Raw genomic sequence first — 12014 nt, forward strand, 5'->3', positions numbered from 1 at the left:
TTTTTGTCATGGAGAGAGTTTTGATTTTTTCAAGCTGTTTAAAACAACCATGCACACAAATATAGGTAAAGATCTATAAAACTAAGGTAATACTAACATATTGTAAACAAAGCAACTCTTTTTCCGAAGCAGTATCTAAACATAGTTGCTGAACTGATTTTGCTTACTTCTGGTTAGATTCCATAGCGACACAATACAACAATATAAAGGAGGTGGTGAATAATAATAAGTAAACCAATATTGTTAGGAAAGAACTGATCTTCTACTGGAGATGATTCTTTAAACTAAAAAAAAGGTTTCTGTTATTAGAAAAGTTAATACAAAGTCTTAAGTATATGATAAGAAAAACCCCTTCAGAAAGCTGTAATCATGTTGAAAGACACAGGATAGAAAGGATAGTAACCTCTAAATTGTTTTTTAAACCCTAATAACCCTGGATGAAAAAAAGATTTTTGAGAGTAAAAATGTAAAAATGACTACTAAAAAATGTGAACAAGGAAGGTAAGTTCATGGTGAAAAAGCTAACTGAACTGCAGTGTGCATTGTTAAGAAGGTTCCCACACTGTAACCTTTCCTTGAAAGGAAGGATCTGATGCAGAAGTAGAACAAGTCATGCTAAGAACAAGATTTTTGGAGCAGGAAAGAGTAAATGAGTAATGGCAGGCTGTGAAGGAGAAGTGGAACTAATCTGAGAATCCCAAAACTCAAATATGAAGTTGATGAAATACTGATTTAAGTACCTTTTTACACACCAACTAGCATAATACTGCAGAAATGGAAGTTAGTGCTTATCTGAGTTCTTTTAAAAGAGTTCAGAGCGTCGTTGGGAAATGGTGGCCCAGTAAGTCTGATAATGCATAGGCATATTGGTACAATACCCTTGGTCAGCACAGGTATCTGAGGAAGTAATGCCTCAAAAATCTAGTAGGATTCTTTCATGTCTCTGAGAGGCATAAACTGAATTGTGGAAGTTGCTGCCATAGAAACCTAGGATGCTAAAAATATGAATGGATTCAGGCAACATTTAGACACATTCATGTTAGAGGAAGACCATGCAGAAGCAACCTCCAGCTGTCAAAAAAGACTGGACTGCTGGGAGCTAAGGCAGTACATATCATCAAAACTATCACTCTGTATTTGGTCTTTGGTTAGGGAAAGGGTGTAAGAATACTTCATGGACTACTGTCGGAAGCGAGCTATTGATCTGAGATGAACCTTTAGTACGAACCTGCATGGATGCTTTTTGTGGGGGTGGTGGTATATGAATAGTAACAAAATAGTGCTTGAAGCACTGACAGATAATGAGTTGCTTTCCTTGTGCATCATCGAAGCTTCCAAGTTGTCCTGGTTTTGTATAATTTTATTGCATTTCAGGCAAATACACATTTAAACTGTAACAACTTTGGCTGTATTTCCATTCCAAAAGCCTGGACAAATACCAGCTTTCAAAGGTGTATAGTTTCAGCTGTGTGACTTCAGGCTACACACTGCCTTTGATGGGAGGAAAATCACTGCAGATAGGGGAGAGCTGCAGGCCTGGGGCAACTTCTGTGCTTCTACTGTTGTGCTGCCAACTTAGTAATTTTTATTGCAAGTCATGGTTTTTTGGTGTTTCCACTTTCAAAGTGGGGAAAAATACTTCTTGCTTCTGATTGTTAAGTTGCTTTTCAGTCCTTATTGTTGAATGTCAGCCTCCCCAACTCTCAGTCTGAGAGGCTCCTAAAAATCAAGTTTTACTCACATTGATTCCTTCTGGTAACAAAAGTTTTTCCTTACCCTAAGAAGCACTGGGGGTGGAAGATAAACTATGAATATTAGCAGGAGGGTCATATTAATAAAGCGTTCTTGTCCTAAATGACCACACTATTAATCCTTTTGTGGTTGGATATGTAAATTGTGTGTATTGGATGAGGCAATCCCAGTCAGCCTGGATGCAGAACACAGACATCCTTACGAAATTACTTATGAACACTATGGTATTTTGATGCTAATAATTGTGTATTGTTTTTGACTGCTGTAAAAGAACAATGAGACAGAACCATAAAACATAATTTCAAGCTTACTTGTTTTATTAGTGGTTGTAAAAGTCTGAACAAGTATCTTTGTATGCCTACAGTTACATGTCATAAGCTGATCAGTGCTCCTATTTCTGTTACAAGTTTTCTTTAATTTTAACATGGTGAGTGCTTGAGAAAAATCTGTGTTGTTGCTGGAGGACTGTTGTATTGGCTCTGCAGTGTATCAGTTCTTTGCCACATAATAAAGACATAAATATTCCAGATATAAATGCTATGTGTGAACCAGGAGAGAAACATAGCAGCAGTCTCCAAGTGTTTTGAAGCCACTTGAAATGATCTTAAATCAGCCCCTTTATGTAAACAACTATCTGTTTTTTTGAGAACTTTGCTGAGATGCAAGTTTGAAAGTTCTCATATGTGTCCTCGCCTCAAAAATATTTATAGTAATGGCAGGGGAGTGATGTGTGCACATATACTTTTATCAAAGTCCAAGTTCAGACATCTTTGCATGGACAGTCTTTTTTTTGTCTTTTTTTTTTTTTTTTGGTCAGTTGAGCTTACTTCATTCAAGAAACTAGTGGAAGCTTCTCCAGTAGAAGTTTTAATGTACTATTAAAAAAGGCATTGATGGTAGGACAGACATGCAGGTATAGCTGTACTAATAACATTTATCTGGAAAACTTTATCAGAAATGGACTGAGCAGCTTGCAGGATACATTTTAGTTCCCAAATGTAGCTCAGCAACTGACGACTTGCCAGTGTCTCTTTTCTTTAGCAGTGCTGTGTTGGGATGTGTGATGGGTGAGGCATAGGACAGGGATCATATGATGGGAGAAGGGCTCTGATACAGAGCGTAAACATGAACATGGGGCTGTATAGAAAGCAATGTAGTAAATACAGCTGCTTGCTGGATGGTATGTGGGGCTCACCAACTTCTGCCATGTGGATCCAAGAGTAGGAGAGGCTATAACACAACCAGAAATATGAGGTAAGGCCCTGCCAGCAGGTTGTGTTCAGGCTCAGACTCCACATGCTCACATTGCATGTGGGCTTGGATGCTGGAGCAGAGAGAGGAACATAATTCAGGGCAACATGGTGAAAGTAGCAATGAGAAACCTGGGTATTGGGATACAGTTTGTCTTTGCCAAAAGTGCTGGGGCCCCCCAGGAGCATACACAGGGAGGCTGGAATTTTGAAGCTGGGCACAAAATGAGTGCTGTGAATGCAGGACTGGGCTAAATGTGAGAGTGGGAAGTACGGAGTTACGGTGGTGGAAAATTAGGGGGCCTGAAGGTTGAGTTCCCAATTTGCAGGAAAGTAGGAGAATGGAAACTCATTTGGAGACATACAGTTGGGTGCTGAAAACTTTGGCCAATGGGTAATTAGGAACATGGATTTAAGGATGCAGAAGTTTGACTTTACCAAGAACTTAGAAGCAAAGACCATAGATTCATTTATGGGACTAAAAGAAGGAATTCAAGCAAGTGCTCCCCTTTGAGGCAGGAGTGCTATAATGAGATGTTTTGTTTTGGATCCGAGTTAGTCTCTTATGTGACAAGATGTCCTTTTTGAACATTGTTTTGACTTGCAAGTCACAATCACTCGGGCAATGTGGGTGTTTGTGGCAGGAACTTTTTGCATCAGTTATCTGTCTCCCCATGCTCCACATTTATTCCATGAAAATACAGATACTGGGAATGCTCTAGTCTGTCTCTTTAAGGTCATATATCTGAGAACTTTCTGTAAGACCACATAGTATGTGTGAGATTGACGTTCTTGTAGGTTTCTTATTTATGCTTTTAATTCCTAGGTCTCTGGTAGAAGTGTTGTAAAGCTGATTATGATGAGAATAAACGATGTACTGTGAGATGTTCAGCCTGAAGATCCTTATTCCTCTCTTCTCAACCCTAAATTTGGATAGAAGTTTGGAACCATTAGAATAATCTGTAGCCAGTAATGGGAAAAATATCTCGAACAGCTTTCTCTGTAATTCCCTGTTACCATTTATTTACTTTCTCATGCCTCCATTGACAGTGGTCACTGGTATGTCTGATATGTCAGGCCCAGCCAGCACGCGTTCATGGAAGGCAGGTCGTGCTTGACCAACCTGATCTCCTTCTATGACCAGGTGACCCACCTAGTGGATGAGGGAAAGGCTGTGGATGTGGTCTACCTGGACTTCAGTAAAGCCTTTGACACTGTCTCCCACAGCATTCTCCTAGAGAAGCTGGCGGCTCACGGCTTAGACAGGTGCACTCTTCACTGGGTAAAGAACTGGCTGGACGGCCGAGCCCAGAGAGTTGTGGTGAAGGGAGTTAAATCCAGTTGGCGGCTGGTTACGAGTGGTGTTCCCCAGGGCTCAGTACTGGGGCCGGTCCTGTTCAATATCTTCATCAATGATCTGGACGAGGGGATCGAGTGCTCCGTCAGTAAATTTGCAGCGACACCAAGTTGGGCGGGAGTGTTGATCTGCTCGAGGGTAGGAAGGCTCTGCAGAGGGACCTGCACAGGCTGGATCGATGGGCTGAGGCCAACTGTATGAGGTTCAACAAGGCCAAGTGCCGGGTCCTGCACTTCGGCCACAACAACCCCAGGCACCACTACAGGCTTGGGGAAGAGTGGCTGGAAAGCTGCCCAGAGGAAAAGGACCTGGGGGTGCTGATTGACAGCTGGCTGAACATGAGCCAGCAGTGTGCCCAGGTGGCCAAGAAGGCCAATGGCATCGTGGCCTGTATCAGAAATAGTGTGGCCAGCAGGAGCAGGGAGGTGATCGTGCCCCTGTACTTGGCACTGGTGAGGCCGCACCTCGAATACTGTGTTCAGTTTTGGGCCCCTCGCTACAAGAAGGACATGGAGGTGCTGGAGCGTGTCCAGAGGAGGGCAACGAAGCTGGTGAAGGGCCTGGAGCACAAGTCTTATGAGGGGCGGCTGAGAGAACTGGGGTTGTTTAGTCTGGAGAAGAGGAGGCTGAGGGGAGACCTCATCGCGCTCTACAACTACCTGAAAGGAGGTTGTAGCGAGGTGGGTGTTGGTCTCTTCTGCCAAGTAACAAGCGATAGGACGAGAGGAAATGGCCTCAAGTTGCGCCAAGGGAGGTTTAGATGGGACATTAGGAGAAATTTGTTTACTGAAAGAGTGGTCAGGCCTTGGAACAGGCTGCCCAGGGAAGTGGTTGAGTCACCATCCCTGGAAGTATTTAAAAGACGTGTAGATGAGGCGCTTAGGGACATGGTGTAGTAGGCATGGTGGTGTTGGGTTGATGGTTGGACTCGATGGTCTTAGAGGTTTTTTCCAACCTTAATGATTCTATGATTTTGTTCATAACTCAAAGCAGAGACTTATTGCCCTTACTAGCCTGGTAAGCACCCTGTGCACTGCTGACGCTATTACTTTTGTACTTTTACCAGTACCAAGACATTCTATAGTAGTTTGGGATTATGTTGCAAAAGAGTTAGTTAAATAGCTTGCCTTTGTCTTGTTCTGAAGGTAAAGTTTTGGTTGACTTCATCCAGAAAATAACAACTAAACAGTTTCACCAATGCTTTATATCAGAAGTCTCAAACCTTACTCTGAACATCTAGGACTGTCCTTTTACTATGGATTACTGAGTGGAAGCTTATGTTGGTGCAATATTTTTCTGAGCATCACCTGGAATTTGCAAGGAGGTCATGAAATACAGCAGCAGACATAGTGAGGAGAACACGACATTTTTTCAGCCCATATCTAATTTAGGAGTTTCAGCTGCTTCTAAGAACCTACTAAAACTATTTTGCATAATGGATCATATGAGAAGTGTCTTTAGAGTCTGTATTTTCCTCTGTATAAGCTTTTGATACTATCTTAATGTATTTTTTCTTTAAAAATGGGTTTTCATTTAGGTTACAGTCGTTGTAAGAGACAAGAAGAATGGGCAGTCCTGCCTTTTTTGTTAACCTTTTGGAAAATAAACAGTCATGGATTGGCTGTGTGTCCATTTTAGTTAATTTTCACAGCAATCGGGTGCATTGGCTTCAGTCCCTAATTTATGTACCTCTCCCTTCTCAGGTGATCAGTTTGGCAGTCCTTAAATGCTGGCAAGACTTTTTTAATTCCAAATTCCTTATTATTAATGACTGTATTACAGTGTTATCCAGAGGACCTTTCCAAAAGATCAAAGATAAGGTAGAGGGTTAAACATCTAGTTATAGTGCCCCATAAAAGGGGGATATCATAAAAGGAAATTTAAAGGGCCAGGGAGAAAAATAGTGTTGATACTGAGTGTTTCTTACAGGGTGAGATGAGTAAGGGTGCCATGGAAGAAGGAAGATAAAGGCCAGCAAAGTAAGGAGGTGTGAAGTGTGTAGGACAACAAGTTTCTCAAACATGATGAAATGGAAAGAGATGGAGCTGGTAGAGGGATCTGGGAGAAAAGTCATATGCTCAAAATGACAGGACTGGAAAAAGATCTCATTAGGGCGTGGATCAAAGTGACTTGATTAAAGTGATAGTGAAGAGATGGGTGTAACAAGTGCTGCTGAGAGAGAATGCATATATTAGTGGCAATCAGAAAAAAATATTGGATTTCAGAGATACAGAGGATGAAGTGGCAAATTTGGAGACACAAAGTATGTGGCCCTGGAGGGAATGGAATCCAAAGTAACTCTATAGGCAGACTGGAGTGAGTAGGAGAATATGATGAATTGGTAGTATCAGAAAAAGTAAGATTGGTTTTTTGTCCATGTCATATTTAATATGGTTACAAACCAAGTCAGTGACAGAAGTTGTGATGTGGGTGTGACTTACAGATGTAAAGACTGTTGATTAAAACCAAGCAGGTTGGGTCAGGGCCTAAAGGTGGAGACTGCAGAACCACCACAGGTTTTTGGAAAGGAGAAAAGGATCCCTGCAGAGTGAGAAGCACTAATAAAATACTGAAGGAGCATCAGGACAATACCATGGCATCACAGGAGATTGAAATCTCCAGGAAGATGAAATTGTGGTATATAAATGTCATAAGAAGTGTGGAGGATCCTGAGCTAGTCTAGATCCTGAAGTTTGACTGGCCGCTGGGGTCACTGAGGATTTTTGTGGAATTTATTTTAAATTAAGATCTTAATTCTGTAGCTGTGAAAGCTTCTGGTAAACTCTAACACACTTCCTCTTCCCTCTGACAAGTGCTCAAGGGGAAGGCTTACAAGAAGGGTTACCCAGGATGAAGAGGATGAAGAATCCCTTTGGGAAGATTGTTTCACACCTAGACTTAATGAAACTGGGTTGGAATTCTTTCTTGTTTACTACTTAGCATAAACACCGATCCTTGTGGAAGACACCTTTCTGACCTTGCACCCACCCTGCTGAATCATTCCACCAACTTATGATCTTCTTAACATAAGTGGGAGTAGGGTTATTCCCTAGGGGAAGACGGTCTAACTTGTTTCTCATTTATGTGTTTTTCATTTCTGAAGAGAAAAAGTAAAAGGCTTTTCTTTAAGAGGGTCTATGTGACAAGGAGAAACTGAGCTCACATATATAGAATAATATATCCCTCTGGATATATTATCTATAATAACTGGAGGGATCTGTCATGTTTTCCTTCTGGTAGCAGCAATTTTTGTCTTTTAGCAGCTGTAACCATAAAACTACAGCTGTAGTCAGAAGGCCAAGAGGAAAGCACTCATCTCATGATTCTGAGAGCACCTGGTCTTCAAATGTCAGTACCAAAGCTGAGGACTATGGTATCAAAAGAAATAAATCAGTTTTTAATTTGAAAATCAATTTGCAATGATTCTGAAGTGTTTCAAGAGCCTGTTAACTCTTTAACGTTATGTTTACAGTTTTTAACTGCTGCTGTGGTTCAAATGCTTGTCTGGAACTTGTGGTTAATCTTTTGTCCACAAATCCATGTCAACCAGGAAAAAAAAAAATCACTCATCAAGCACAGCTTTACCAGCACCACTCATTGTTTGGATGAAGCACTCCCAACAGAAGAGTGCTTTTGTTGACTATGCTGATGTTGTTCAGAGAAGTTGCGTTGCCACGTCAGGGGAAAAAACTTTCATAGAACGTATAGTGCCTGTGTTAGTTACACTGATGCTGGTTTTGTAATCTGAACGCTGTCTGAGGTTTGCGTTTAGTCCTGTCTTTATGCAGACCTTCCTGTCTGCTTCTCAATGAGTTACTTTACCATGCCTATGCCTTACCTTTAAGTTGAAGAAAATAATGTTTCCTTATCCCTACCATTTTATGTCTGATTAAATTGTTACCAGAGCTGCGTGTTCCATCTATGGTGGGTAGATCTTAATAATTACATTATCATTTCCTTTTCAAGACAGAGTTCAAAAGCCACCTGCAACAGGGATTCAGCCAGGTTTATTTTTGATAGGAGCAATGCCTGCTAACAGATCGAGACTTGGGGTTGAGTCTTATAAAAGGCTCTATTTAAGCCTGAGATAATGAAACTTGATGTCTGTGGCCAGCTGTAGAAGTTATGTTGGTCCTTGGCTTATCGCTTTCTTTTAAAGTAACAGTAGATGATGTAGTTGATGAACCCAGGGAAGTCACTGTGGGTGGGATTCAACTCACTTAAGATGGATTTCTACAATGCAGACGTTGACATCCAAGCTTCTTAGTCATCTTTCAGTCGGTGAGGAGAATTAGGCCCTTTTAGGACACAACTCATCTTACCTATTCTGGATGCCTGCTTTAGGATGCTGACTTCTTTCTTCTCCCTAGTGATTATAAAGAGACTCTAGATGTCTAGCTCAGATGTCAATGTCTACAACAGTTCAGGAGAGCTGTCCTGCACGCCTGTAACTCTAGCTAATCACTGTGATACGAAGGAGCATTCAGACAGGGCCCTGGGGAAAGAAGAGGGAAAGAAAGGGAGGGAAAGCAAAAGACCTGTCTCTGGCCAAGCAGATGAGTATACATACTTGTATTCTGCAGCTGAAAGGGGCTTGTAGAAAATGAGGCACTGAGTAGGGAGAGCACCTCAAGGTAGGCTAAGAAGACAAATTAGAAGCAGTTCAGCATCTCTTCCACCTTCTTAACCAGAAGAAAATGTTCTTACGTCTCTTGGAATAAAGAAGACAAGTTCCTGAAACTAAGCTTTATCTGATCTAAGTGGTTAGAACAGGTCTTAGTTCATTCATATCTTTCTGGTAGGTGGAAAACAACCTCATATAATAAATGTTATTCTTCTCAAGAAAATCTGTAAGGTAATGAACTGTAACTCATTTTTTTACAAGCCTTAGTGTGCTTGCCCTAACCTGATGGGGGCGTTGGCTTTCTTGCAAGTGCTGCCATGTGGGTGGAACAGCAGTGCTCAACTTTTAACAGGAGAAATACTTCATTTTGCATGCTCCGAATGCTGTCAGCTCTGAGATGTGAGGCTGGCAACGAACTCAAGAACCTGGGCAGGCTGAGGCTGAGTAGGTTGAATGTTCAGTGAGTTTTGTGGGAGGGAGTGGCAGCTGCATTGCCTGCGTGTTTGGTCCCAGCCTTGTTTGCAGGTGGCCTCAGGGGTAGTACCCACTGCTGCACCACCATTCTTCCAGTTGTGATGCCCCAAAATCCAGAACTAAGAGAATATGAAGGGAGGTGTAAGATTTAGCCAAAACTCCCGTATTTAAAAGGGCTGGTATAGTACTTGGATTTGATATAAGCTCTTTTGGTCATGTGCTATTAAGAGTGTCACATTTGCTCTGTGTTCTCCGATTCTCAGTTTCTGAGAAAAAAAGTATATTGGTTAACATAAACAGCTCAATTTAGTTTTAGTACATGAATTATTGTAAGTAATAAGTGTCAGGCAAACTAGTGTGTACAAATAGTACATATTGTATGAAAAAGTGTATTAATTCATAAATTTAAAAATAAGATACTGTCAAAATGTATCAAAGTGTATTTGGATTATGAAGTACAGCAATCTTAGAGATGTGAATGAGTGTTTATACTGAACCATAGGAAGGCTTGCATAATAGACGGACATTTCTAGCAAACAGTTGTGTTTCTGTTTGAAGCTAACTGCTATTTCTAGCCTAAGTTTTTATTACTTCTTTCATTTTTTAATTATATACAAATAGCAGGCAATTTTGCATTAAAACCAAACATTCACAAATCTTCCTTCCTGTTCTACTTTTGCTACTTAGGAAGGAGTAATATCTCCTACTGATCTAGACCTTGTGATGTCTGATGGATTGGGAATGCGATATGCATTTATTGGACCTCTGGAAACCATGCATCTTAATGCAGAAGGTAGGTAGTTTAAAATAATATGAATATGAAGGGAAGGCTTACATTGCGCAAGACTCTGGAAGTGTCATATAACAAACCAGGTTAGGATTGCTGCAACTATGACTCGTCTCTCTCTCTACTGTAATGATAAGAAAAGGAAAATTTATCTAAAACTTGAGGTCGGATGGAAGAAAATGGATATTGGCTATCCTATTGATAGGATCAGATGAAAGATGACAAATCATTGAAACACTAGCTGTGACCTTCATTTTTTCCAAGATTTGTCCCAGTGCTTTGCAACATTGCCGTACCCGTAGTTCAGGACTGCCTGGGTCTCAGGAAAAGAAAGTACTGGAAAAGTTCATCTGATGATCCAGTGTCAACAGAAACTCGCTTTCTGTAGATGAGTGCCTTCCCCCCCCGCTCCTGAATTCATAGCAAAGGCTCGGTGTAAATATCACTGGAGCTGGCTTGCTTTAAGCTGGCTCAGATCTTGAGTGGAGTGAAGTAAAATTGCTTCTGTCCACAAAGTACTGTGCGTACAAAGCTGACTTGATAAAGCAGTCAAGTAACAGTTCAACATCTGTCTTACATAATCATAATGTTAATTGCATAAAATGAAACAAAAATTACGGAACAGGGTTACAAAGGTTTGAGCAATGAATTTAACAAAACATGAAAACTTCAGGCAGTGACGATCAACTAAATACATTTTTAGCTCTTTATATTATGGGCTGTGTCTTTATTCTGGTTTTGTATGGTCCCTGACATGGTAGGCCCCTGCTCCATTACTGGATCTTTTAGGCACTGCTGCAATGCCTAATAATACAATAATAAAATAAAAATAAGAAACCAAGATCATAAAATATCAGTGCACAATTAGAAGTGTTATTTTATGTCTACTTGTTGGTTAGTTACTTGACAAAAACTTACGTCTCTTAAGGATGACTAAGCAATTTTGTGTGCAATGAATGTGGAATTGTGGATCCTCCACCAGAGTCTTTCAGCTTGTCAGTTTGGTTGTATATCAGTAAATTAAATGTCACAAAGTGTTTGCTTTTGTGCATTGTTAGGTAAACAACACCTGTCCTCTAAATAGAGGCACCTTCCTAAAAGTTTCACTCTTCTGATTGATTAATATCTGGCAGTTTCCAGTCCTCTCAAGTGATTTTAGACTTACTCAATATAAACCATGTGTATTCTTTACATAGAACAGAACAGATGCACGTAGTACTAGCCTTAAGCACAGCAATCTATCTGGAGTCTTGCAGGCCAGCATTGTCCAGTCCTGCCTCCACCACTCCACTAAGCTGCCTGTCATCCTCTGCAGGAACCGTCCATGCACAAGGTCTTCTGTCAGAGTAACTTGCTTGAACAGTCTCTACTAAAACATAAAACCAAAACAAAATGCTTGTTAATACCGAAAAATTTTTAATCCGTTTTAGAGATCAAATCATACTTGTGAATCCTTTTTTTAATCCATGTTTTAGACTCCTTAATTCTAAAACAATGTTTACTTGAGATGAATGGAATTGAATAAGACATCTGGGTTGTTTTTGATGCTACCCTGGAGTGCCCTTTGGCATTTGATGTTCCATCATGATCCAGCTTAGCTTCCTTCCTCCCATCAGGAAGTAGTCACTGTTACAAAAACATTTCTGTAATTTCCCATCTCAAACCAGTTTTAGGTAACATGTGCAACTGGTAGGTTGCTTATTCATGGCAGAGATTATCCAGCTTCTAGATTTAATGCTACCTTCTGTTAGGAATTTTAGTATTCAGATC

The 12014-nt window shown here is 40.6% G+C and overlaps 1 protein-coding gene across 2 annotated transcripts in view; it reads left to right on the forward strand.

The window, feature by feature from the left end:
* Positions 1 to 12014, forward strand: part of CRYL1 (crystallin lambda 1) — a 67631-nt gene that overhangs the window by 36666 nt on the left and 18951 nt on the right. For both annotated transcript variants that reach the window (XM_075139950.1, XM_075139951.1), the window contains one exon: positions 10145 to 10250. In XM_075139950.1, coding sequence (XP_074996051.1) covers positions 10145 to 10250 — 106 coding nt within the window. The remainder of the gene's footprint in view (positions 1 to 10144; positions 10251 to 12014) is intronic.

Source organism: Calonectris borealis, chromosome 1 (assembly GCF_964195595.1).
Source record: "Calonectris borealis chromosome 1, bCalBor7.hap1.2, whole genome shotgun sequence".
Lineage (NCBI taxonomy): Eukaryota > Metazoa > Chordata > Aves > Procellariiformes > Procellariidae > Calonectris > Calonectris borealis.